The following is a 22,190-nucleotide window of genomic DNA, read 5'->3' on the forward strand; positions in this document are numbered from 1 at the left end:
GAATATATGACAAAACGAAATTTACTTTATGAAAAGCCAATGAAAACTTTTTTTCCTCCTCTCTTTATAAGACTTTTATTGAAATTGGGGAAGGTGATTTTTTTCTTTAAAAGCTTATTGTTTCTGCCCATTTGGAGGTTCCTTGAAGTATGCTCACCACTACCATAAGAAGTACCCTGGTAGATCACACTGATGGTTCATCTAGCCCAACAGTCGTAGCAGAGGCTATTTAGGGAAAGCAGGTCAGCCTTGCCACAGTCCATAGTCTTTGTCTTCCCCTAGTATGCAGAATTGTATCTGGGATATTAGAAGTACAGCTCTGCCTAGTCCTACTAAATATCCATTTATAGACCTATTGTCAGTGAATTTATTGAATACCTTTCTGATCCAACTTACACTGTCTGCCTCCAAACCTCTTGTGGAATGGAAGCAAGATCGGGAAGTTCTCTGCTTGCTGCATAGAAAAGTACATTGCTACTTTTATGTGCCTGAAGAAACCGTTCCCAGCTTCAGTGTTGCAGGGTTTGGTGAATAACAGTTTCCACTTACTTTGTCCTTTATGGTTGTGAAGTGCAACTAAATCCACCCGCAGCCTTTTCCTCAAAGCGAGCAGTTTCACCCACCTTAATATCTTCGTTCTCTTTGTCGTCTTAGTTGTCCTTTTCTTTACCTGCTCTAATTCTGCTACATCTTTTTTGGGGTGTGAAGACTAGTACCACAGTACTTGAGATGTGGGTGTACCAGCGTTCTATTTATAGTTTGAAAATGACTCTTGCTTTTATGTTTTACTGGCTTTTTTTGTTGTTGCAGCTGCATGTTGAGTTGAAGTCTTTAGAGAGCTGTAAGTGTTAACCTAAGGATCTCTCTCTTACTTGAGTTGCAACTTCTAGTTCCAGTTTTAGCATTGTGTGCCCTTAATTTAGATTATTTTTCTCTGGATGCATTATCTTTCATCTGAGTTGAAGATCACTGGCCACCTTTTCGTGTACTCCCTTATTTTTGAGAGGCCCTTTTGAAGTCATGGCATCTGACTACTGTTCTGCTGATCGAGGATGCCAGTTAAACTTAGCACCAGAGTGAAAAGAGTAGGCTTATTTTACTGTTAATAATTAAAGGATATAACCAAGTAATACAGAAAATAGGCAATAAGAAAAATACAGAATAGTACACTTAATTATTACTACATACAGTTAATGCACCTAATCATTACTACACAAAGGGGAGAATAGTGATTAAGAAGATACCTCACCAGTTGCATACGCTACCATCATCCATATCCACAGTCACTGGGCAGCCCCGGTTGCAGGGAGGATTTGGAGAGCCTGTCCCGGCAAGTGGGAAATCCTACGCGGTGCGTCCACCCATAGGTGAGGCTTCCAAAGTTGCTGTGAGCGGGCCCAGCCTTATATACCAAAAATCAGCAAGCCAGAATAACTTGCACCTTTGTTTTGAGGGGAAACATCTGGTTTCACCCTCCTGTTGGATTCCACCCAAAGCCTGGCCAGGGCTCCGGGCGGGGGAGAACCAAGGGAGTTTCCAACAGGCCAAACAAGAGAAGCTGGATACATACTCTCACAGCATCTCATCCTCACTACTGGTTACATTTTGTCTAAGATACATCTTTCAGTAGTGAGCATACATACTTTGTTAATGATCAGATACTAATAATTAACGCTAATGGTGATACAGATTTTACTAATTAACAGATGCTAATAATGGGTAACTTAGTTGTGAGGTTCATCTAGAGGTCAACTTTGTTTCAGGGCCTGTTATTGAGGCCCTAGCACTACAACTACTCAAAAAGCTGTCTTGTCAAAGGATCAGACCCCAAATTTAGTGTAATTCAGAGTGTAACTGAACACCAAGCTGGAAGATGATGTGTAAGTTTCTAGCTAATGCTTTGAAAGGCCTATATCATAAAAGAAAACAGTGCTTCCCTTTCCCAGTCCCCTCCTTCATTAGCACTTGTATACATGTAATCTTCATGTACAAGGGATTAAAGGGTTTCATGGTTTGGATGGTTGTGATTGTGAATTTATTGTATACCTCATTTTAGTCTAGTGTCCTGGTACCATGATCATTTTCGTTGCATATGTACTAGTTCACTTCCAGGCTCCCGTCTGGAGTGAACCAGGTGACCTACCCCCAAGGAAACCTAAACTTTCTTGACTGGTTCTTGAGAAGAGACCTGAACTGCATAATTTGGGCAATCACTGCTTGGACAGACCTTCTGCTTTTTAGTAATCCTCACACTTTCATAGTTGCGTGCATGTCCCTGGGCATGCAGCACATGCTCCTTTTCATGCTCTGAAAGCATCATAGTGGGAGACTGCAATGCAGTCTTCTCACTTTTGTGTAGGTGTGCCAGCACAGGCCACGGGTGAAATGCAAAGAGCAAATTTATTCTCGTTACCTCGTGACCTGGGGGATCTCCACAGCAACACTTGGGTAGAGGCATGCAAGTGGGGACGCAGGCACCACGGAGCTCAATGCTTTCTAGACAGAAAGAGACAAAGAAAGAGATCTCAGGCCTGCTGCTTTTGCCTGTATATATCCAGGATTTTTGCAAGCGTACTTTTCCGCTGTACTTTGATCTTTCCCACAGCAGGGCAGAAATCTTAAGGATGTTCAGTAAGGTGCCTCTGAGTCTCTCACAGGCCTGTGTAATCTAAGTGCAGACATTCTACATGTCAAGCATACAGAGCTAAGCAACAATTGGTGTGATAGATGTGTTTTTCGGCACCCTAGCCGCAAGTCACTTGAGCGTGTTTACAATCCTCCTCGCCAATCTTCTGTTGTATTCCCACAGTAAGTCAAGGTGAATAACCATTAAAAAAAAAATAATAATTGAGAGGTCTTAGGGCTGTAGGCATCCCACTTGGGATCACAGGGGTGCACCTGTACAAGGATTTCAGTTCAGATCAAAAATGGACTTTGGACAGGTATATTCTGGTCATCCCTTATGCCCTCATGCTATGCTTTAGCTTAGTTTGAAAGTGGCCTTGGAGCACCCTAAGTTCTTTTTGGATGAAATTATGTACATGATGCACTCCAACAAGGGATGTTCAGTTTGTAGCACTAGACCCCCCACAGTCCCCTCCAAAACACGCGATATAAATGTCTGATCCCCAGCACCACCTGCTTTGCTCTGCAGGGCTGCTCCTGTTGCAGTATGCTGCTTGCTACCATAGGCACAGCTGAGGGATCTGGGTTGAACACTAAGTGCTGTAGTTGTGAGTAATGTGCCAGCTGTCTCAGGGATGTCGTGAACATGAACCAACTCGTACCAGTTGTCTTAGGGTTTCTGTCCATGGTGTAGTCTGGAAAAAAGACACGGAGGTGATCTCCAAGACTTGAGGTTTTTCTATTGCAGCATAATACTTGCTGCCTGCTGTTTGAGAATGAGAAGGTTGGCCATGGGTTATGCCATGTTTCAGTAAGAACATGACACAATCTAACTTGACAGCAAGTGGTAGATACTTTAGAAGTTGCCTCCCCTGCCCATCAAAAAAAAAAGACTGTTGCAGTACCCCAGTGACAAAACCAGCATAACTGAATAAAAGGATTTTAGGTCCTGGAGCAATTTGTCATCACATTAACATCAATTTCGGAAGTGATTACAGCTCATCCTGCTTGATTTTGCACTAAAACAACGGAAAATTACAAATCTAATGGAAGCATTCTAGGAACACACAGTGCCTCAACTAAAAGTGGTGGCAAACAGTGGAAGACTGTGCTTCTAGTCTCTGTGTCCCAAATTATTGTCCTAGAGGTGGAGCAGGTAAATGAGGCGCTGAATCCTGGAGCTGAGTGTCGGGTGCCCTGACCTGAGCTTGGCCCTGATGGGGTGTCAGGATGGGAGAGGCTTTGCGCAGCATTGCCAGTATCGACCTGTTATGAAGGTTAGCCATAAGTTTCTCTGAATTTCAGTAAAATGTTTCATGGAAATGTATGAAAAATTATTCAGATGAAGTTTAATACAGGAATGGTTATGTATTTAAGACAGGTGATGATAGCATACCTAATAATTTCTACCTAATAGTGTGCCTTCTGGGATCACTTTTGGGACGGGCTGGCTGTTTTTTCCTATCCATTACAGTTATTCATTCCTGGTCATAACATGGAAAGTAACACTGTTCTCAGGGAAACTTCATTACTATGCTGAGTGGGAGTATCATCTCTGTGGAGATGTGTATCTTGCAGGAAGATTAGGAAGTATGGAGTGAAACAACCGCGGTAAAATGTGACACAAAGTAAATGTGCTTTTGCTATGGATTGGGAGATCATAAACTCTAAATGACAGGATAAAAACCTTGATATTCTAGTTAATGACAAAGTAACTGTAGACTACCAGGGTGAAGTGACAATGGGAAAAGTGAGTGCAGTTTCAGAATTACTGTTATTTGGCGGTGAGTGCTCCTGTGGAAAGCAGTCCTGGAGCTCCTGTGGGGATATTGCACGTCATCCTGATTGACAGTGTTGAAAAAGGAGATACTCCTAAAGACTGCAACAGGTAGGAATAGGCTCACTGTTGTTGTACAGGTGTGTTTGTACAAACCATAAAAGAAAGCAGGGAGTGCTAAATGACTGTGAACGCATGTAATCTGTAAAAAAGTTTGTATCTGTTGACAGTGGGGTGCTAGTGCAGCTTTCTGGGGTGAATAACGGAGGCAAACTACTTAATAACATAAAGGTAAAATGTGTTCAGTTTTTTGAAGAGTTTCTAGGGGATTTATGGTATTATGTATTAGATATGTTTGGACAGGTGTTTCCTTACAAATATCTCTTTCTGTGGCTACCTTATGTGTGAAGAACTTACCCCTCCTAAAAATGATAGGATGACTGGCATGGTACAGCTGAGATAACTTGCTGATAAATACCTAAATATCAGTGCATCTGTTGCCTATAGTGCTGTGATACTTCTTTGTGAATTGAGCTGCTTTAGAAACAAGTCTCCTCTCTCGCTCTGACACTGACACCTACAGAGGGAATACGTAGCTGTAGCTTTCGAATGCTATGGTGATGAGATGTTCTTGACAACCTTTTGCGAAGCCAGTGGGATGACTGCCATTGATGTCGCTAGCAATTGAAGCTTCTGAATAAAGGGAAGATGTTTTAGGAGGAGATCACTAATGTTAAATAATGCCCTTTGAAATGTGCTTAAAAGAGTATTAGCTCCCCACGCCCAAAAGGAACTGGACCTGCCTTGAAGGGAAGTGAAAAACCGAAGTGTTCCTCTAACTGGGGAAACCACAGGAAACTTGTTTTGAATGTAAAGGGAAAATTTAGAGATCAGCTTACAAAATGAAAGGTCTGCAGAAAAATCCAGTGAATGACAATGTGAAAAGGTTGGAGATTTGACAATTATTAGAGAAGAAAAAACCACGACAGCAGAGCTTATATGCAGCTCTAAGCAACTGCTTTAGAGAAGATGCATCAGTATGGGTAGTTAACAGGTTCAACTAGAGTGAGCACAGTGAATTATAATTTAATGGTTTGGAGTGGAGGGGCTTGTTGGTGTTGAATGCAAGGGGAACCAAAAAGTCGCTTGTGTCCTGTTTGCTGTATGAGGGATGTTAAATGTGCTGTTTGTATTCTGAAGTTAAATACTACACACAGTTCAGGGGCATGTCCATATGTTGGTTTTTTTCCCTCTCATCATTTGTTAGTGGACTGTCAGTAGGATCTGTGAACTTCATTTTTTCTAAAGCTCTATGTTTGATTGGTTTCTGCACAGAAATTAGATACCCATCTTAGTTGGGGGTTTTTCCGAGTTTGGTAGCTGTCTAGATGGGTGCAAGAGTATATTAAGTTGGATTTTAATTCAAAGCTGAAATATATAGGCAGATATGGGAAACTTGATTTGATACTACTTTATGTTCTCAAAAACTCTGTTACATTGTAGAGGTTTACAGAGATCACGAAATGTGGTTGTAACATGCTTCTCATTTGAAGGACTTGGGTATTGGTGTGATAATTTAGAGAATAAAACAAAATGAGTTGGTAGCCAGGGATAATTCACAAAAATAAATATTAAAATTTATCTTTACATATTAAAAAATAATTTTAATTAAAAACTTGCTTTAGAAAGATGGCAGGTACTGTGTATGTTTAATGACCCATTTGACAGTGTGATAACACTCTTAACTAAGATAACAGACAAGACAATAAGGAAGGCTGTTGAAACCAAAATAAATCTTTACGATTAAGTAAACGAAAACTAAAATGTAACTGTGGTACATACAAAGAAAATGAAAGGCTACTTGTTTGTGGATAAATGAAACTTTGAAACAAAATAACATCAAGCTTGTTTAACGTTGTGGAGAAAGAAACATCTGTCACTAGTAACTGCTGTTTTTTCCTTGGGGGATTAGCAGCAGGACTGTCTGTGTAGTGCAGGGAGGACCATGATAAGTGCTGGTCGCCTGAAGAGGGATGTCAACACAGTTGATGGTGCTGGAGACAACGAGCCTGGAATTACCTTTTTCTTTGGGATTTTCCTTGAAATTTGGTATAGGCATTGTTCGGTAAATAGAGGATTATTTTTCACCTCCCTGAGCAATGTGAGAGCAGGAAAGCCTTTGCACCAGAGTCGCCAGGATTGGAGCCTGTAGCGCAGGAGAAAATTTTCTGGACCACGATAAAGCTGGTATATGATACTTCTGGATTTGCAGCCTCATGTTTCTCCTAAACATACTTTTTTTTGTCTATGTGACTTGGGGTTTGTATTATTTTTAAAAGAGAGTGAAGAAAACTCTACTTTTCGCAATTTTAATTTTTGAATATCAAGTGGCAGAGGGTGCAGGTCCCTCATGAATGTGATTAGGAAAATCATGGCTATTTCACAAATGCCTCTCATAATCCTTTAAGGGATGGATAGCTTCTGTTATGTTGGTTATCCTCAGCAAGACTCTGTAGCAGATGTTAAGTTGTAGTATAGTTTACATTCATCTATGAAACCTCTACTGTTGATGCACTTAGAAAAGCCAAGTGCTCAGCTGACGGACCACTTCCTGAGATAAAATAACACTCCTAAAGGAGTGGCAAATTCAGAGGATGTAACATAAGCTGTGAGTTTCCTTTACTGAATGTTGAGTCCGTTAGCATTGCCATAGCCTGGTCCTGCTAAAAATCATTGCCTGGGTTTGAGCTGACAGGGCTTAAACTGTATGATGATCATAGCATAACACTGCTGGGCAGGGTCCTGCTACTGTTTTTGGGGATGGAATGAGAGGGTCATAGTGGAAATGACGAACCTTTCTAAACCCAGAGCCTGTGTGTAAATTTTTAATTATTATGGCTCAAAGATACTTCTAAGACGTCACAAAACTTTTGCATGAGATGTACGAGTACAGTGTTTCGGGGCGAGTGCACTTCAATTATGTGGAAGGGTGAGGAAGGCTGTGGTCTTCTCCCAGCCTTACTTCTTGAGTCACTTGGGAGAGCACAAAGGGGTTTGAGTCACTGTACTCAATTTACAATTGTACACAATGTACAAACAGACTGTAATTTAGAAAGCACCGACCCATCTTTAATCTGATAACTTATGTTTCTGAAAAGTATTAGGAAGATGAAAAGGTCATGGTTTTAGTACTGTGATCACTGCTTCGAAATTGTGGTGGTTTGAAGTTTTGCAGGTAGAAAATGTTCGGGTTGCTTAGAAGTATGTATCTAAGTACAGCTTGGTATTTGCGATCAGCTGGCACTGCTACCTAGGTTGAGGGTTAATTAAAATGCTTGGTTTATTCCTGGTTATTTGCTTTTACTGCTGATTCCTGAACCTTTTTCTACACCAACCCTAAGAACTCCTACGAAAGAGAGGCTTTATCTGATATTTCTGCAGATGTTTATACTTGCTTTCTTCTGTTTGCCAAATGTTCGTCAGATGACTAGGAAGAGAGGGAATGGTGAGCTGATGTTATTTACTTGTATTGATTAGGGTGAGAATATTATAAGGTGTATTTAAAGTATTTGTAAAGTGTTGGCTTCATGTATGTTTGTGTTGTATTGCTGTATTTGCAGCAGTATTTTCTGCATGGTCTAGTCAGTAGGAGATAAGCCAGATGCCACATGCTGTATGACAGAATATATTTACACAAATAATAGCCTTTTCAAACAACTTCTCCATTAGTTTTGAGCCCTATAGCAATGTAATGACTTCCCAGAAAAAGTTTTGCCTGTGATGTGAATTCTAATCATGTGAGGAGAGGCCAAGTGAAGAGCCGCTGTATCAGCACTGTGTCTCTACTTCTTTTGTTGTTGAGATGTATGTGAAGGTAATCTTTCCTGAATCAGTTGTACCTTTTTGTTTGTCATAATGCACATTTGTGTTTACATGGACATGTTTACATTTCAGATTTTGATACCAACTCTAGAAAGTGCACCAGAAAGGAGGGACATTGCTTTTAACCACTCTGCAGATTGATTTGGCTCTTATGCTTTAGCATTTGCAGCTTGGTCTTGCTTTATATGCTAGACGAGGTTTATGCCAGCCTAATTGGTTGCTGGCATTCCTGAATTTCACAGCTGCTGTATTCAGCTGTGTACTAGAAAAATATAATGGAATACTGTTTGCGGAGAGCAAGAGGCAATTGTAAAGATGTAAATGTGCTTTCTGGCACTTCAATAACATGTAAACTTTTAGTAACACAAAGAATTTTTAGGAACAAATTGTATGGGTATACTGCCAGTTTAAACATTATAGTATACATTTTCTATTTAAGTTGAGAATATTTGGAAGATGGACATAAGTGGAGTTTTTTTCAGTATTTTTTTTTTTTTTTATTCAGCCCTGACTTTCTTGGCCAGGGAACAGATGAAATCTGGCACAGAGATGGAAGATTTATTGTGATTCTTTTGTTATGGCATGCTGGCTTACTGTGTTTGTGAGAGTGTTCAGTATTTTCTATTCATTCACCAACCTGCTTTGATCTCCTTTCACTTGTTATGGCAAAGATTAAAACTTTAAAAGTTATTATTCTTTCTCTGTCAAAAGTAATAGAACACAGGAGCAGGTAATAGGACTTAGATGATGGCTCTGTGACTAATACAGTGTCACAGGTTTCAGCTGTGAATAGTGCTCTTCAAAATTTATAAAATTTGGTAACATAATAAACATTGTTATAGTATTGTATAGAATATGTTTCACTAAACTTAGGTTTTTTCATGTATCATTTTTCTCTTGATTGTGGATTGACAGCTGGGCCAAGCCTTAAAGCAGTAGCAGAAGATTATGCCAACATAAGATTGAGGAGTCTTCCAGTTCCCACAGTTTTTGTGTCCTTGTGGTCCCAGCATGCTCTTTGTAGAAGTGGCAGGAGTGGCACTGCTAAAGGAAGACAGTGGCTTCTGTTGCTAATTTGCTGAAGGACCAGATAGCTAGTTGAAATAGTTTTACCACAGGGTGTTCTTGCACAAAATTAAGTCCCTAGAGGTTATTAAATGCAGAGAAATTAATGAAGGGGTGTACTGAGGACCTTGTGCAAAAAAAACTTGTGCAAAAACACTTGTCCAAGGAAATAAGGTGTAAGATACATTGTGCTCTATGAGTCTGCTTCAGCCCCGCCACCAGCAGAATTTGGGCAAGGTCCTGAGGGCAGAACACATGCCTGCTCAATGTCCTTTGTCTGAGGGGAAAGGGTGCAGAGGGGAGGGCACGGCGGTAGTCCCTGCCCGTGCATCTCCTGGCAGTGCCTCGGTGGGGAATGCAGGCCAGACAGTCCCTGCAGAGCACACAGCTGGGGCGCCTGGGAGAATGGTGAGCAGGAGGCACAAATGGAAGGGCTTGTTCAAGCCAAAACACAAGTCAGGGAAATAAAAACCAGTGAATGCTAGAGGAAAGGAACCAAGTGAAGCAAAGGGAGAGGCTTTTTTTTTTTTTTAAAAAAAGTAAAAGAAAAAAACCCACCCTACTTGACCTGTAGTGGTGGAGTGAATCTTAGGCTTTGGGCAAGGACAAGCACAGAGGTTATAAATGCATATGTAATGTACATTGCCAGTGTTGCAGATGTGAAAACAGTGCTGTCCAGGGATGCAGGCTGCTCTGTGAGTGCCCCGAGCTCTATGCTTTGCCTGAATTTCAGTTAGTCTCTTCCTCTGCACATTTCCCTAGAGTACACAGATTTGCTGTTACCTTCCATGACGCTTCCCTGTAGTCTCTCTTCTTGCCTAATTTCAACTAGGTGTGTATGTGTTTGTTACTTGCAGTGTTACTTGCACAGTGTACTTTGTTACTTGCACTGTTAGGTGAGATAATTTGTGATATCAGTCAAGGTTTTTCTTCTTTTCTGTCCCTCAGCAAGCCCTAGGAGGCTTAGAATGTATAGAAACAGTAACTTTGGAAAACTGTCAAATTAGGACTGAAATGGCTAAAAGAAGTCTGAAACAATCAACAGAGGGGAAAACTGAGTGGATTTGGGGGCCTGGGAGCTTTAGGAAAGGAGAAGGGAAGGTGCAAGGTGGAGGAGACCCAGACCAGAGCAGATTCGTAAGGACCATGTGGTGTTTCAACCCGAGTGGGTGCCAGGCAGCAGCAGCAGCACATCCACGGGCTGCTCATGGTTGCTCCTGCCTTGGGAGCTGCACGTGGCCCTTGGGCAGGTGGAGCAAGAGATTGCTTGTTAGTGCTATGACTTGTTAAAGGAGGGTGTTAGAGAAGCAATTGCATTGGACTCGTGTTTTCTTGGTACTCTTAGGGCAAAACACAGATGTGAAATCAATGTGACACCTGGGTGTTGATCCTTTTGTGTTGGTGCATGGCTGCTCTGCTCTTCCAGTTGCTCCTTGCTACTGTGTATTGGAAATAGGACATAAAAAAACTGTGGTACTCTACATGTTTAAGAAGAAAAATCCTTTTTTCTGCTGAAAGTTTACTAGTTTTATTGTACTTTATGGGGGCTTGCTGGCTTTGGGTCTTTCACTGGAGAAGTCAAAGCAACGGCACCTTAACTCTTCAGCTCATCAGTCTGTGTAAGCAGCTGTTTTTAAAATGATGATTTGTATTATTGTTGCAGGCAGTTTAATTTTAGTTGAATTACCAACTGATTGGATGCCTATAAGAAATGGGTATCAGAATACAATTTCAGAGGCCTTCACTCCTGTGTTGGGACATAAAATGTATCAGCCTAGAAGGCGACAAACAAGCCTTTGTGAAGCACACCTTAGGAGACTTTACCACCTATGGGAGACTCCTGGTATTGGAGTTTTCTCCTCTCAAGATAAGAGAGTCTAAGTGGTGTGGCTTTCACATGGTGTTTTGTTTACTTACCACTCAATTATCTGTTCACTGAGCTTTTCACATGTATGCCAGCTGTCCATTAGAGCCTCCACTGGTGAATCAGGTCTGAGCTGCTTTCCAGGAATCATCTTCTTATCACCTCAATTTTATTTTTTTAACCCTCTTCTTCCTGCCTCTCTCTGCATATCTCAATGCAGGAGTGAAAATAACCACTGGAAAATTTTCCCACCAGTTAATAAAGGATCATTTGTGTTTGCTTTCTAGGTCGAATTCACCAAGCTATGGTAACATCCCTGAACGAAGATAATGAAAGTGTAACTGTTGAATGGATTGAAAATGGAGATACTAAAGGCAAAGAGGTAAACTTAATTATTTTAAAACTTTTATCTTTTTAAAAAATATGTAATCTACATTAATGTTACTTTGGAATTTGCACTGGAAACAAAAAGAAGATATAAATCTTAATTTACTTGATGATTCTTTGGTTACAGCCTGTTTCGCATGGGAGCTGTTGGGCAAATGCTGGTTTCTGTTATATTAGATTCGACTTGCTGATCTCTGTGTCATAGCTTTTAAATAGTTCTTTTCATCTGTCGATTTTGAACCAGATTACAAAGGCTGACCTTGTTATCCTCTTTTTACAAGTAGAAAAATCAAATTTTTGAGACGGAGAATGACTTGCAGTTCAGACAGGAAACTAGTGGGAGAGCTAGATTAGAAATCTTTTTGTGTTTGTATTATTGAAGAATTGAAACGCTAGTTTGTTTGCTTATTTATTACTGGCAATAACTTTCCAGCCTTGCTTTCTTTGAGAAACTCTGTCTTTGTGTGTAACACTTTGCTGTTCCTTCTTGTTTAAATTTTGGACCATGTTAGCCAGTTTCAGCTGAGATTTAGAGAAGCATCTCAAAAATAATTACACTTCACTGGTTTTGTGAAAGCACAGGAAAAAAAAAGAAAAAAAAAAAAAAAAACAAACCCTGTGAAAAAGGCCTTATGACCTCATTGGCTGAGCTCATCCCTGTGGACATGCAGAATCCATATAGGAGTGAGGTCTTTGAAAGGTCCAGCCAGGGGAAATGGCAGTCAATAGAGACAAAAGCTGTTTAAGATTTTTAGGAAAACAAGTTTCAATAGATCTGAAGCCAGCTATTTTACATTTTACAGCATTTTGAATGAGGAACACTTAGAAGAAGAAAAATAGCATGATAAATTTAACTGGTTTCAACTTTGCTTTTATTTTTTGGGTGGTTATAATTTGTCTGTTTCTCTTGCACTGTCTGGGAAATTTCAAATAATTGAGATCTCTTTATTTTTATGTTACAGAATGTCTTTCATATTTTGCAGTGATTGTCAAATTACCACAGTAACACTAACTACTTCTGTTTTCATTTAATCACTTGGCAAAATTATGAATATCTATTGGTCATTTTTAATTCATCCCTTTTCTGAAGAGTCTGTTTTCAACTCCTACAAAGACCAAAGCTTATGCTGTTTTTAGTGAACATAAACCAAGATAATTTAGATTTTAGAATTAACAAATTGTGGGGTAAAACCACTAAGTGTATTTACTGTTTATTCTCAAACATAACAGGCTAAGGGGAGAGGGTAAATATTGTTTTAAGACTCATAAATGCGTTTTATATTCTCTTACACAGATTGATTTGGAGAGCATATTTTCACTTAACCCAGATCTTGCACCTGATGAAGATATTGAACCTAGTCCAGAAACACCACCACCACCTACTCCATCAGCCAAAGTAAACAAAATTGTGAAGGTTGGTAATAGCTATGCAACGTGTTCATGTTAAGCTTGCAGTACTGCTATACATGTTGTTATGCTTGAATTTTTAACTTTAGCTTTTGTGTCTGTGGAGCTATTTGATAACTGTGTTCCTTTCTTTTTCCTACAGTGAGTAGGGGTTTCTAAAAATTTTTTAAGAACAGGTTAAGCAGAGAAGGAGTTGGGAACTAATATTTATGTAACTAAATATATCTCAAGGGAAAACAGAGAAAAGGTTTTGAAGGTTGTTTTGAAACAGTGTGTATAATTCAAGTAGTCTTCACCCTAGGCTCTTCAGGGAGGGATTTGGCAGCAATCGCCTTTTTGTATTGCTGATGGTGTGTTATTTTCATTCACTGGAAAGAAGTAGAGGTGGGGCTGCAGTTTAGGTTTTCAATAATATGGTAATCAAATAACAGAGATTTCTTTCCTTATAGAGTCGACGATCTACAGCAGCTGTTAAGAATGATGTCCCTGCCAGAGATAACAGAGGTAAATGTTATCTCTTTCCATTTCAAGGAAGTAAAAAACATGGGAACATTTTAACCTCCTGTTCATCTAACATTCCTTAATAGTTCTGCATTTCTCAGTCAGTATGTATGCATGTGACATGTAAAAGACATACTAGTACACCATTCCTAGAATTAGTTCTATGTATGTTTAGGAATCAATACTATACAAATAGTATTTATATGCAAGTTTAGGCAATATAGCATTAGGAAAGTTAAGCTGAATGAACTGAAGGTACAAAAAATTGAAGTTAATTATGCTACATTAAACCATGTGTGGCCTTCTCCAAGTAAAAGCATCCTCAATTTGCTTCAGCTTAATTGAGTGTTTCAATATACACTAAGTAGTGCACTTAAATTTCTTAGACTTTCAGTTTTTTAACTTAGTTTTGTAACAGTCTGTGTGTAAACACTCATTGAAAGAGTACTTAAGCCCTATGGGTTATTTCTCACTCTACAGTTAACAGCGAAAAATGTACAAAAAATGCTGAAATACCACAGGAGGATAGTTGAAAAGCATGTATTGGATGAATAGAGATGTAATGCATCTATAACATGGGAAAGAATAGTTACTGCTTATTGTTTCATTTTCTCTCCTGTGTTAAATTTAACTAACTTGTACTGATAATGGTGATGATTCTTCTTCCAAACATTATCGTCATTAATGCAGACTAGATTCTAGTCCATCTGTTTAAACTTGAAAAACAAGTGGGCTTGTGTATCTTTGCAAGTACTCTTCAGGCTCTTCTGGTGGATGATTGGGACCACTTTTGCCTTTCTGCCATTTGCCTCTGGGGGTGTTAAACAAATTGAAAATCTCATGAGGAGAGGATAATTTTTTTTTAAACTAATATGGTTTAAATTTGAGAGATCTTACTGATGGGCTCTCCTCACATCCATACATGCTGTTGGTTCTAGTTAATGGTCTGTTTGATATGGAATAACCCTGTTACTTGTATTTTGCATCTTACTATTCACAGCCCAAGTATTTGTTCTTTGTTGGCCTTGTAATTCAGCTTTTCTCAGCACACTGTCTTATTTCCTGTAGTCCATTTGTGCTATAAACTAGATCTCCTATCATATTTGGAATGATCTGGGCATTTGTCTTGTCTGTCCTGTTCAATACCTGTTTACATAGCTGTCTCCATGTTGCACGGTGAGCTGGCCTTTCATTTGGAGTGTCATCTCTGGTTGATAATCAAAGCTGATACCTTCACTTTCATCCTCTTCTGGTAGACTGTGTTAGGAGCGTGTGCAGGAAATGGGCCAGCTGAAGCAGAGCTGCTTGAAGCAACTCTTTGAAAAAACAATTTAAAGCATTCAGCTCTACCAGAGCTGCTTGCATCTCACCAATCCCACTGCATTCACTGGGAACAGACGTCACTGCATCTTCGGAAATTGGCATCATTAGCATGTATAGAATCAATGCATAAGTTTAGACATACTGATTGTATCTCTATCCCTTCCAGTATAGTGTCAACAAGGTTGTTTCTTCCACTCACAGATTGAGTTGCACTTTGCTGCCTTTCATTTGTATCCCTTTGCTTCTCCAGAGATTGTAGGCTCAATGGGATGGGACCATTTCATAACATCTAGAGAATGTGAAACAGCAGGGCTTCTTTTCTTACTTGTTTTTTGGGTATAATCACAAAAGAAATAAAATTTCAGCACTTTAAGCTTCAGGACTGCATATCTCCCAAGTACACGCTTCATTCTGTACACATAATAAGTTGTACTAATTCTTCAGTAGACTGTTTAAAAATATGCGCATGCAGCACCAGTACTTAATGATGTTGTGTTGGTGTATAACACTGGGAAAGAAAAGGCTTCATACCAAATGTCTTTAATGATAGACTTCCTACAGTACATTCTTGTGTCTGGAAAGGGACCTCATTTTATCTCATCATAACAAAGCATTTCAGAGTTACGTAGTAACGTTACTCTTCCGCGTCCGGATGAACTTTGTGCTTTTCCTTTACAGTGGTTGGTTCTGCACGTGCGCGACCTACTCAGCTTCCCGAGCAGCCTTCCTCCTCTCAACAGAATGGTATTGTTTCAGATATATCTCCAGTTCAAGCTGCAAAAAAGGAATTTGGACCCCCTTGTATGTAAAACATGTATCAAGGATTCATCCATTCTGGGCGTTACATGTACATTCTCTTGGATTATGTTGTCCATAAATGACAAATGGTCTACATGCGCAGTTGTTTGTGGGCTTCCTTGAGGAGCTTTTTCAGAGTTGTGGCTAAACAAATGTTCACTTTCATCTTACTTGTGCTAGTATTTGAAATTAGTTTTTCCTTTATCATTTTCTAACCATGGCAGTGTGGTTTGGTTTTGTGTTTTTTTGTTTGGTTTTTTTTTTTTTAATTTGCCTGGACTTTCTTTTAATTCAAACCAAGAGATCACATGTATCTGTCCAACTATTTTTTGAGGGTCATTGTCCTTATATTTTTGGTCATGTAATTATTGTCCCATTCCCATGACTTTTTCCTAATTCATTATTTTATGAATTTTAGAAATTAAATTGCCGTAATTATTCTGTACTAATACTGATTTGCTTGAAAAGGTAGTTGATGTAAATGCATTCTAATAAATTAATATAATCAATATGTTACAGTGTATATACTAAATCCGTGCAGCACTGAAAATATTTTAAAATTATATCATTTTCTTTAAGCACGTAGGAAATCTAACTGTGTAAAAGAGGTTGAAAAACTGCAAGAGAAACGTGAAAAAAGAAGGTTACAGCAGCAGGAACTTAGAGAAAAAAGGGCTCAGGTTAGTATTTTTAGCTCGAATGGAAAATATATGTCAGCAAGAGAAGTTTGCAAAATCCTTGTGCTTTTGTCAGTTTTTAATAATTTTTATGAACTGTAATAATGTTGAAGTTAAATGTTTTCATCCTGTATACAAGTTTGCTAAATATTTTGGTGGTTGGGTGTATTGCTTTCATAACTGTTACTTTAGACAGTGACAGTTTTCCCCCTCTTTTTCTTCCTACAGAAATAATAGTTTACAACTGCTTATCTTGCCATGTGTTCTTTAATGATCAAGTACTGATGATAGCTATTTCTTAGGAAAAATCAATTGTTGAAAATAATCAAACTTCTGGCTTTTAGATAGGTCTGTTATTCTAGAGGAGATATTACAACATTATGATGAATTGTTCTTTATGATCTTTGATGCTTTGTAGGAGATCTGTTTGAGGCTCAAGTTTGAACGTTATTTTTTTTTTCTTTAAATCAATCTATGTATTTATAATTTAGCTATGCATCATGCAAGCAGCTTGACAACAAGTTGTTAGAAATTTGTATGAAAGAAATTGTTAATCCAGTGAGAAAAATCTCTTAATATTAAATGACTTTCTGTCACAGTGGTGTAAAAGCTTTACCAAACTAGTAGTGTAATCTTGTTGGCAGCCCTGTGTGTATGTGTTAGTCTCTAAAGAGAGTCCACTACTGACATGACAAGTACCAGCACCAAGTAAATAATTCAGGCAATTTACTTTATGGTTTAATGATGTTTTCAAGTTGACCTAAAATCAGCTATGTTTAATTCATGTTCTCTAATTTCCATCGATCTACACAAACACAAAACATTAATATGCTTTTATGTGTGAGGAACGACCTTTTTTTGGCTTTATATATTAAAATACTGCGATGTGGTACTACACCTAAAATTTTCTTTTTATCACTTATGTGAAGACTCCCTTTGCATCTGAGTCTTAAACTTCTGTTTGAGTAAGCTGTGTTTGTCTTAGTGACCTGTATGTAGCTGTGTCTCATGTTGGTTTGTGTATTCTGTTGTCATTCTTGTGAAATGCAGCAATAATTAGCTAAGCACTGTCTTCTAGTGGGCAAGATCTTTAAAAAGGCTTTGAAGAATATTAGGCAAACACTTTTTCCACAATAAGTGGTACTCCTTTCTGAATGTTAGAAGGAAATATTTCACCAGGTATATATTTTGTGTGGACCTACTGTCAGCAGTTTTTAGTTCACTGTAGGCAGGGTGAACACCACCAAGGTACAGTCAACTTCTGATTACCAGGACACAGTTTTGGCTGTGTCACAGGTGCAGAGACATGAGCTGGCTCCCTTTCAGCTTGTTAACCCCAGTGCGGTGCTTTCTGAGAGTGCCTATGCTGTTTCCACAACCAGCTGTGATCCAGAAGGAGTTTTACATCATCTGGGGGTATCTATGCAAAACTTAGTAAGATCTGAGTACCAGAGATGGCTATGTATGGCATCAAGAGCAATGAAATGGTGTGAAAACTGACAGCTGCAGGGACAAGTGACAGGAAGGACGTTGACGTTTGACATTTGACCGATTCTTCAGAGAACCATGAGACTTAAGCTTAGCAAGGCTTGGAGGGGCTCCATGCATGGCCTCTTATGTGTCCATTCACTCTGGGACTGATGGCTCCAGGTTTAGGGACAGGAGGTCTTCTGAGCCTGGATGTAGCCTGCTGTGTATCCTTGAGATTGCTTCTGCTTTTTCGGGGAGGGGTGGATGGGTGGTCTAGGAGCATTAGAAGAGTTTCCATGGCATCCAAGTAACTGAAGGAGTTAACTCAGGACCAGTAGTAGGATCAAGCTCCTTCAACCATCTTGGATCCAGCAGGTTTGTGTTTAGAGTAGCTGGGGTGCCTGTCCTGTCTTCTGCAGTGTGTGTTGTACCTGTGTGATGGAGCATATCCATTTGTCCGTTCAACTGCCTTATCTCAGATTAAGAAGCATTGACTGTGTATGTTATCTGGTGTTCTGCAGCCGTTTGAAGGTGTTTCTTTGGTGTGAAGATTCTGGGAAAGAAGGGAGTAATTTCTCTTTCTTGAGTAGACTGTTAATGAGTCCTCAATTAAAAAGTGTTTTCTATTACATGCCAACCAAAACCATGAAATAGGAAGCATATAATTGTTTTGCTTTATGATCAGTAAACTAGCTACATCAGAATGGGAAAAGGCATTAAGCTTGCATTTGAGACATATCTGGCATTTGGGAGGAAAAATACGGTTTCAGTTAATGTGCATTTTTCTTATCAATAAATACAGAAGATACTGAAGTTAGTCCATTTCAGGAAAACATGTATATTAGAAATTCTACTTGTTTACTTCCCTAGGATGTTGATGCTACAAACCCAAATTATGAAATTATGTGTATGATAAGAGATTTCAGGGGAAGTTTGGATTATAGACCACTGACAACTGCAGATCCTGTAAGTACCACAGCAACATGGAAATTTTTTATCCTTCTGTATTTTTGCTATATGTTTTCAATTTTTTCAATGTATACTTCTGTCTGTAAACATGAAAAATAAGTACTTTAATATATATTAGTATTCATTATATCATGGGTTTATTTTTTTCAGTAATTGGATGATACTGAAATTAGTAGGTATTGAAAGTCCTAGGTTATGAAATCATTAATTATATTATGTCACTTAAATATCTTTTTAGTATTGAATAATACCAGTATGTACTAAGTAGTCACTCAGCCTCTGTATTGTAAATTCTCCTGGGATGCTAGGGGATGTGCACACAAAACCATTAAGATTCTCTGAAAAACCCTGTTGAGTGTAAAGATTAATATTTGATATCTGAAGGTGATAAGGGCCTTTGGTTTGCAGGGAAGTCAGAGGAGCAGAATCCTTAAATGATGGCGGTTGTCAGATCTCTGTAGAAATCAGAGATTGTGACAATTTCTGTCAACAGCGTTTCTACCCTGTTAGAGCTGGATTTGCTTGCAGTATTCCAAGATGTACCTGGTTAGTCTACGGGATTATATCACTGTCTGCGAGGAGTTTTGTTAATGTATGGTTGGTTCTCCCTTTTAGGTTCTTGGCTATTGTGCAGACACAAGGGGCTTTTACACGTCCAGATGACTTGCTGTCTTGGAAATTTCTCTTTGTTTAAATGATTGGTTAATTAATTCAAGAACAGAACTAAAATAAAGTAAAATATTATATAACTGGAATTGGGGTATAGTTCACTGAAAGATTGTTTCCTTTGCAGATTGATGAGCACAGGATATGTGTTTGTGTACGAAAACGACCACTCAATAGAAAAGGTATGACTATCGAAGATTTTGCTGAATTTTTTCTCTGACAAGTTGCTTCTGATAGTAATATTATTTGTGTTAAAGATGTCTAGAAATACTGATCAAAGGTGAGACTGTTATACTAGACAATATGTGTGACAGACCCAGAAAATTCCTAGACTTGTCATAACCTGGATGAGGATGGGGAGAAAAGTAGTTTAAGTGTCACCATTTTATGCATTGGGAGCTGAGGTACAGAGAGACTGCAGTTTTTTTGCAAGGTCGTCTAGGATGTATTTAGTTGATCTGGAAATTAATTCTACTGTAACTTCTTCAGTATTCTTACATTGCGTTAGGATCACCATTCTTTTAAACTGTTCTTCAATTGATCTGAGCAGAGATCTACCCAGTGAAAACTTCCATTACACATTTTTTGTACTGTATTTTTATATTTTTCAAGTGGTCTTGAATCAGACATCAAGGTAGCAATTCAGATGACTAAACGCTGATGTCTTATGGCATGTCAGGTGCCCCGTGGCATCCTCACAGGGCTAGTGGATTACATACAAACTGGAGACTTGTATGCCCTGGAGCTGCTGCTCAGGGCTGGGCAAGATACCCTAGGGCCCATGAAATGCCACTTAAAAACTATTAGGTACTGAAATGACTCCCTAGTCACTTTTTTGTATGTGATTACTATTACAACTTTTTTTCTTACTGCCTGCTCATCAGACTGGAGTCTGTATTCAAAAAAAACCTTTAAGGTTTTCAACTCCAGTTGAATCCCAATCTTCCCTTGAAGTTCATTACTTTCAGCAGGAAATTAAGAGTGCAAATGCTTCTGGATTGCAGCCTGTCTGAATCCAGCACTTAAGTAAGCTGACTTTTGTTTTGAAAGATGTTTCTTTCCTTCTCTTTTTATTATATTTTGTTTAGGTAAAGGACTCAAAGAGCATAGCTCTGACTCTGAAACAACATGAGATACATTTCTTGTTTTTGTATTGTCAGAACTACCCACTGAGGATTATCTGGAGCATATCCAGAGGAAAATGGGAGAATTGTATGGGAAAGAGAATGGGAAAGAGAAAACATATGTTGATACCAATACATAGTTAGTTTTTTTCTTGTTTTTTTTCTTCCACATTGCTGCTTCCCCTACTTTATTATTTTTTAATTGTTACTTTTATTGTTCTCTTATTCCCCATATTTTTTTCTTTTGTTGATCTTGAAATGAATGCATAATCTAGATGTCAGTTAATTGAAACTATTTTGCACAACCTATTTTATAAGGTCATTCAACATACAAATCTGGTAGCAGTTGAATTTCTGTTTCAGTATTGGAGGTTATCTTTAATAAAATATGAAATAGAAGTCTGATACATCTGGGGGAAACGTCACCTTCTACCTGCGCTGAAGGTGGACAAAGTGAAATTACAGTAAATGAAAGCAAGTTGTCCTGGGGCATGAGTTGGGATTCAGAAGTAGAATTTGATTTTGTGAAAGTTGCATATCTTAGGTATTAGTGGTTTGGAGCTGTTTAAAAAAATAGTTCAGAGGTGTTCATAAGAAGATGAGTGTCTAAGTAAAAATGAGGTTGACACTAAATTTATTTTGCATTTTTAAGAATAACCTAAAGTAAAAAGGTATTAATGAAATAATCTATGCAGGGGATGAGCCACCGAGGTAATCTAGTACCCACATGGTACAATCTTCTGAAAACACACACTTCATAAGAAACAGTATTTCCTAAGCCACATTTAAAATTGAAGAGTATAAAAGAATCAAAGATATTAGTGTTTAGCCCCCTGAAAAGAAAAAATTAAATTAGTTTGTTCTGTCAGTCTCGCAAACACAGAACTATCACCAAAATCTTTAGGTGTTCTCAGCACCAATTGTTCTGTGGGTTGACTTTGCAGGAAGTAGGTGTTCAGATTGACATTTTAAGATGTCATTTCAGTGACATATAATTGATAAATGTATGGTGGGTTTCAGAGACAGTATTCCAAATTCTCGTCAGCAAGGAGTACAGGTTGTCATAACAAATAGCTGGGAGCAGGTACATGTCTTATTCCAAACAATTGTTTAAGAAAAGTCAGCTTTTGACTACTTAAACTAAAAAAGCTTTTGCTGCACAGGGTTGACTGTCATACATCTCTCTTCATCACTGTTCCTTATTTCTTCTCTGTGATTACTGCAGAATACTTACATTTTATTTTACTGCAGTGCAGTTGGAAAATTGATTATATAGTGACTTGAATACATATTTCTGTTGGTGTGTAATGTCATGCAATGGTAACTATTGTACTGTTTGATCAGTATGTTAACTGATGAAAAGATTTTTATCTGGTTGTATAAAGCCACATCAAGTTCTTGAACTGCGTGCCTTAAGAAGTTTTACGTAGAAATGTAAGTAGGACACATTAGTGATCCTGACTGGACACACAAAAGATCTTTATTTTTGTGCATATCATGGATCACTGGGTTCTCTGTTTTGCTGACTCGTATCTAATACAACAATTAGCAGTAAATTGTAGTGCTGTGTAGTAATTATAACCTGGGATTTCACTGCTGAAATTGCATCTAGATGACTGCTGTGGTTTAACCCCAGCCAGCAACTAAGCACCATG

The 22,190-nt window shown here is 38.6% G+C and overlaps 1 protein-coding gene across 5 annotated transcripts in view; it reads left to right on the forward strand.

The window, feature by feature from the left end:
- KIF2A (kinesin family member 2A) overlaps positions 1-22,190 on the forward strand; it is a 58,396-nt gene that overhangs the window by 10,315 nt on the left and 25,891 nt on the right. For 3 of the 5 annotated variants that reach the window (XM_074813768.1, XM_074813769.1, XM_074813771.1), the window contains exons 2-8: positions 11,501-11,595; positions 12,895-13,014; positions 13,457-13,511; positions 15,510-15,632; positions 16,209-16,309; positions 18,647-18,742; positions 19,539-19,593. In XM_074813768.1, the coding sequence (XP_074669869.1) occupies positions 11,501-11,595; positions 12,895-13,014; positions 13,457-13,511; positions 15,510-15,632; positions 16,209-16,309; positions 18,647-18,742; positions 19,539-19,593 (645 nt within the window). The remainder of the gene's footprint in view (positions 1-11,500; positions 11,596-12,894; positions 13,015-13,456; positions 13,512-15,509; positions 15,633-16,208; positions 16,310-18,646; positions 18,743-19,538; positions 19,594-22,190) is intronic. The other 2 variants (XM_074813770.1, XM_074813772.1) reach the window with 1 other exon arrangement.

The sequence above is a fragment of the Strix aluco genome, chromosome Z (genome assembly GCF_031877795.1).
Source record: "Strix aluco isolate bStrAlu1 chromosome Z, bStrAlu1.hap1, whole genome shotgun sequence".
Lineage (NCBI taxonomy): Eukaryota > Metazoa > Chordata > Aves > Strigiformes > Strigidae > Strix > Strix aluco.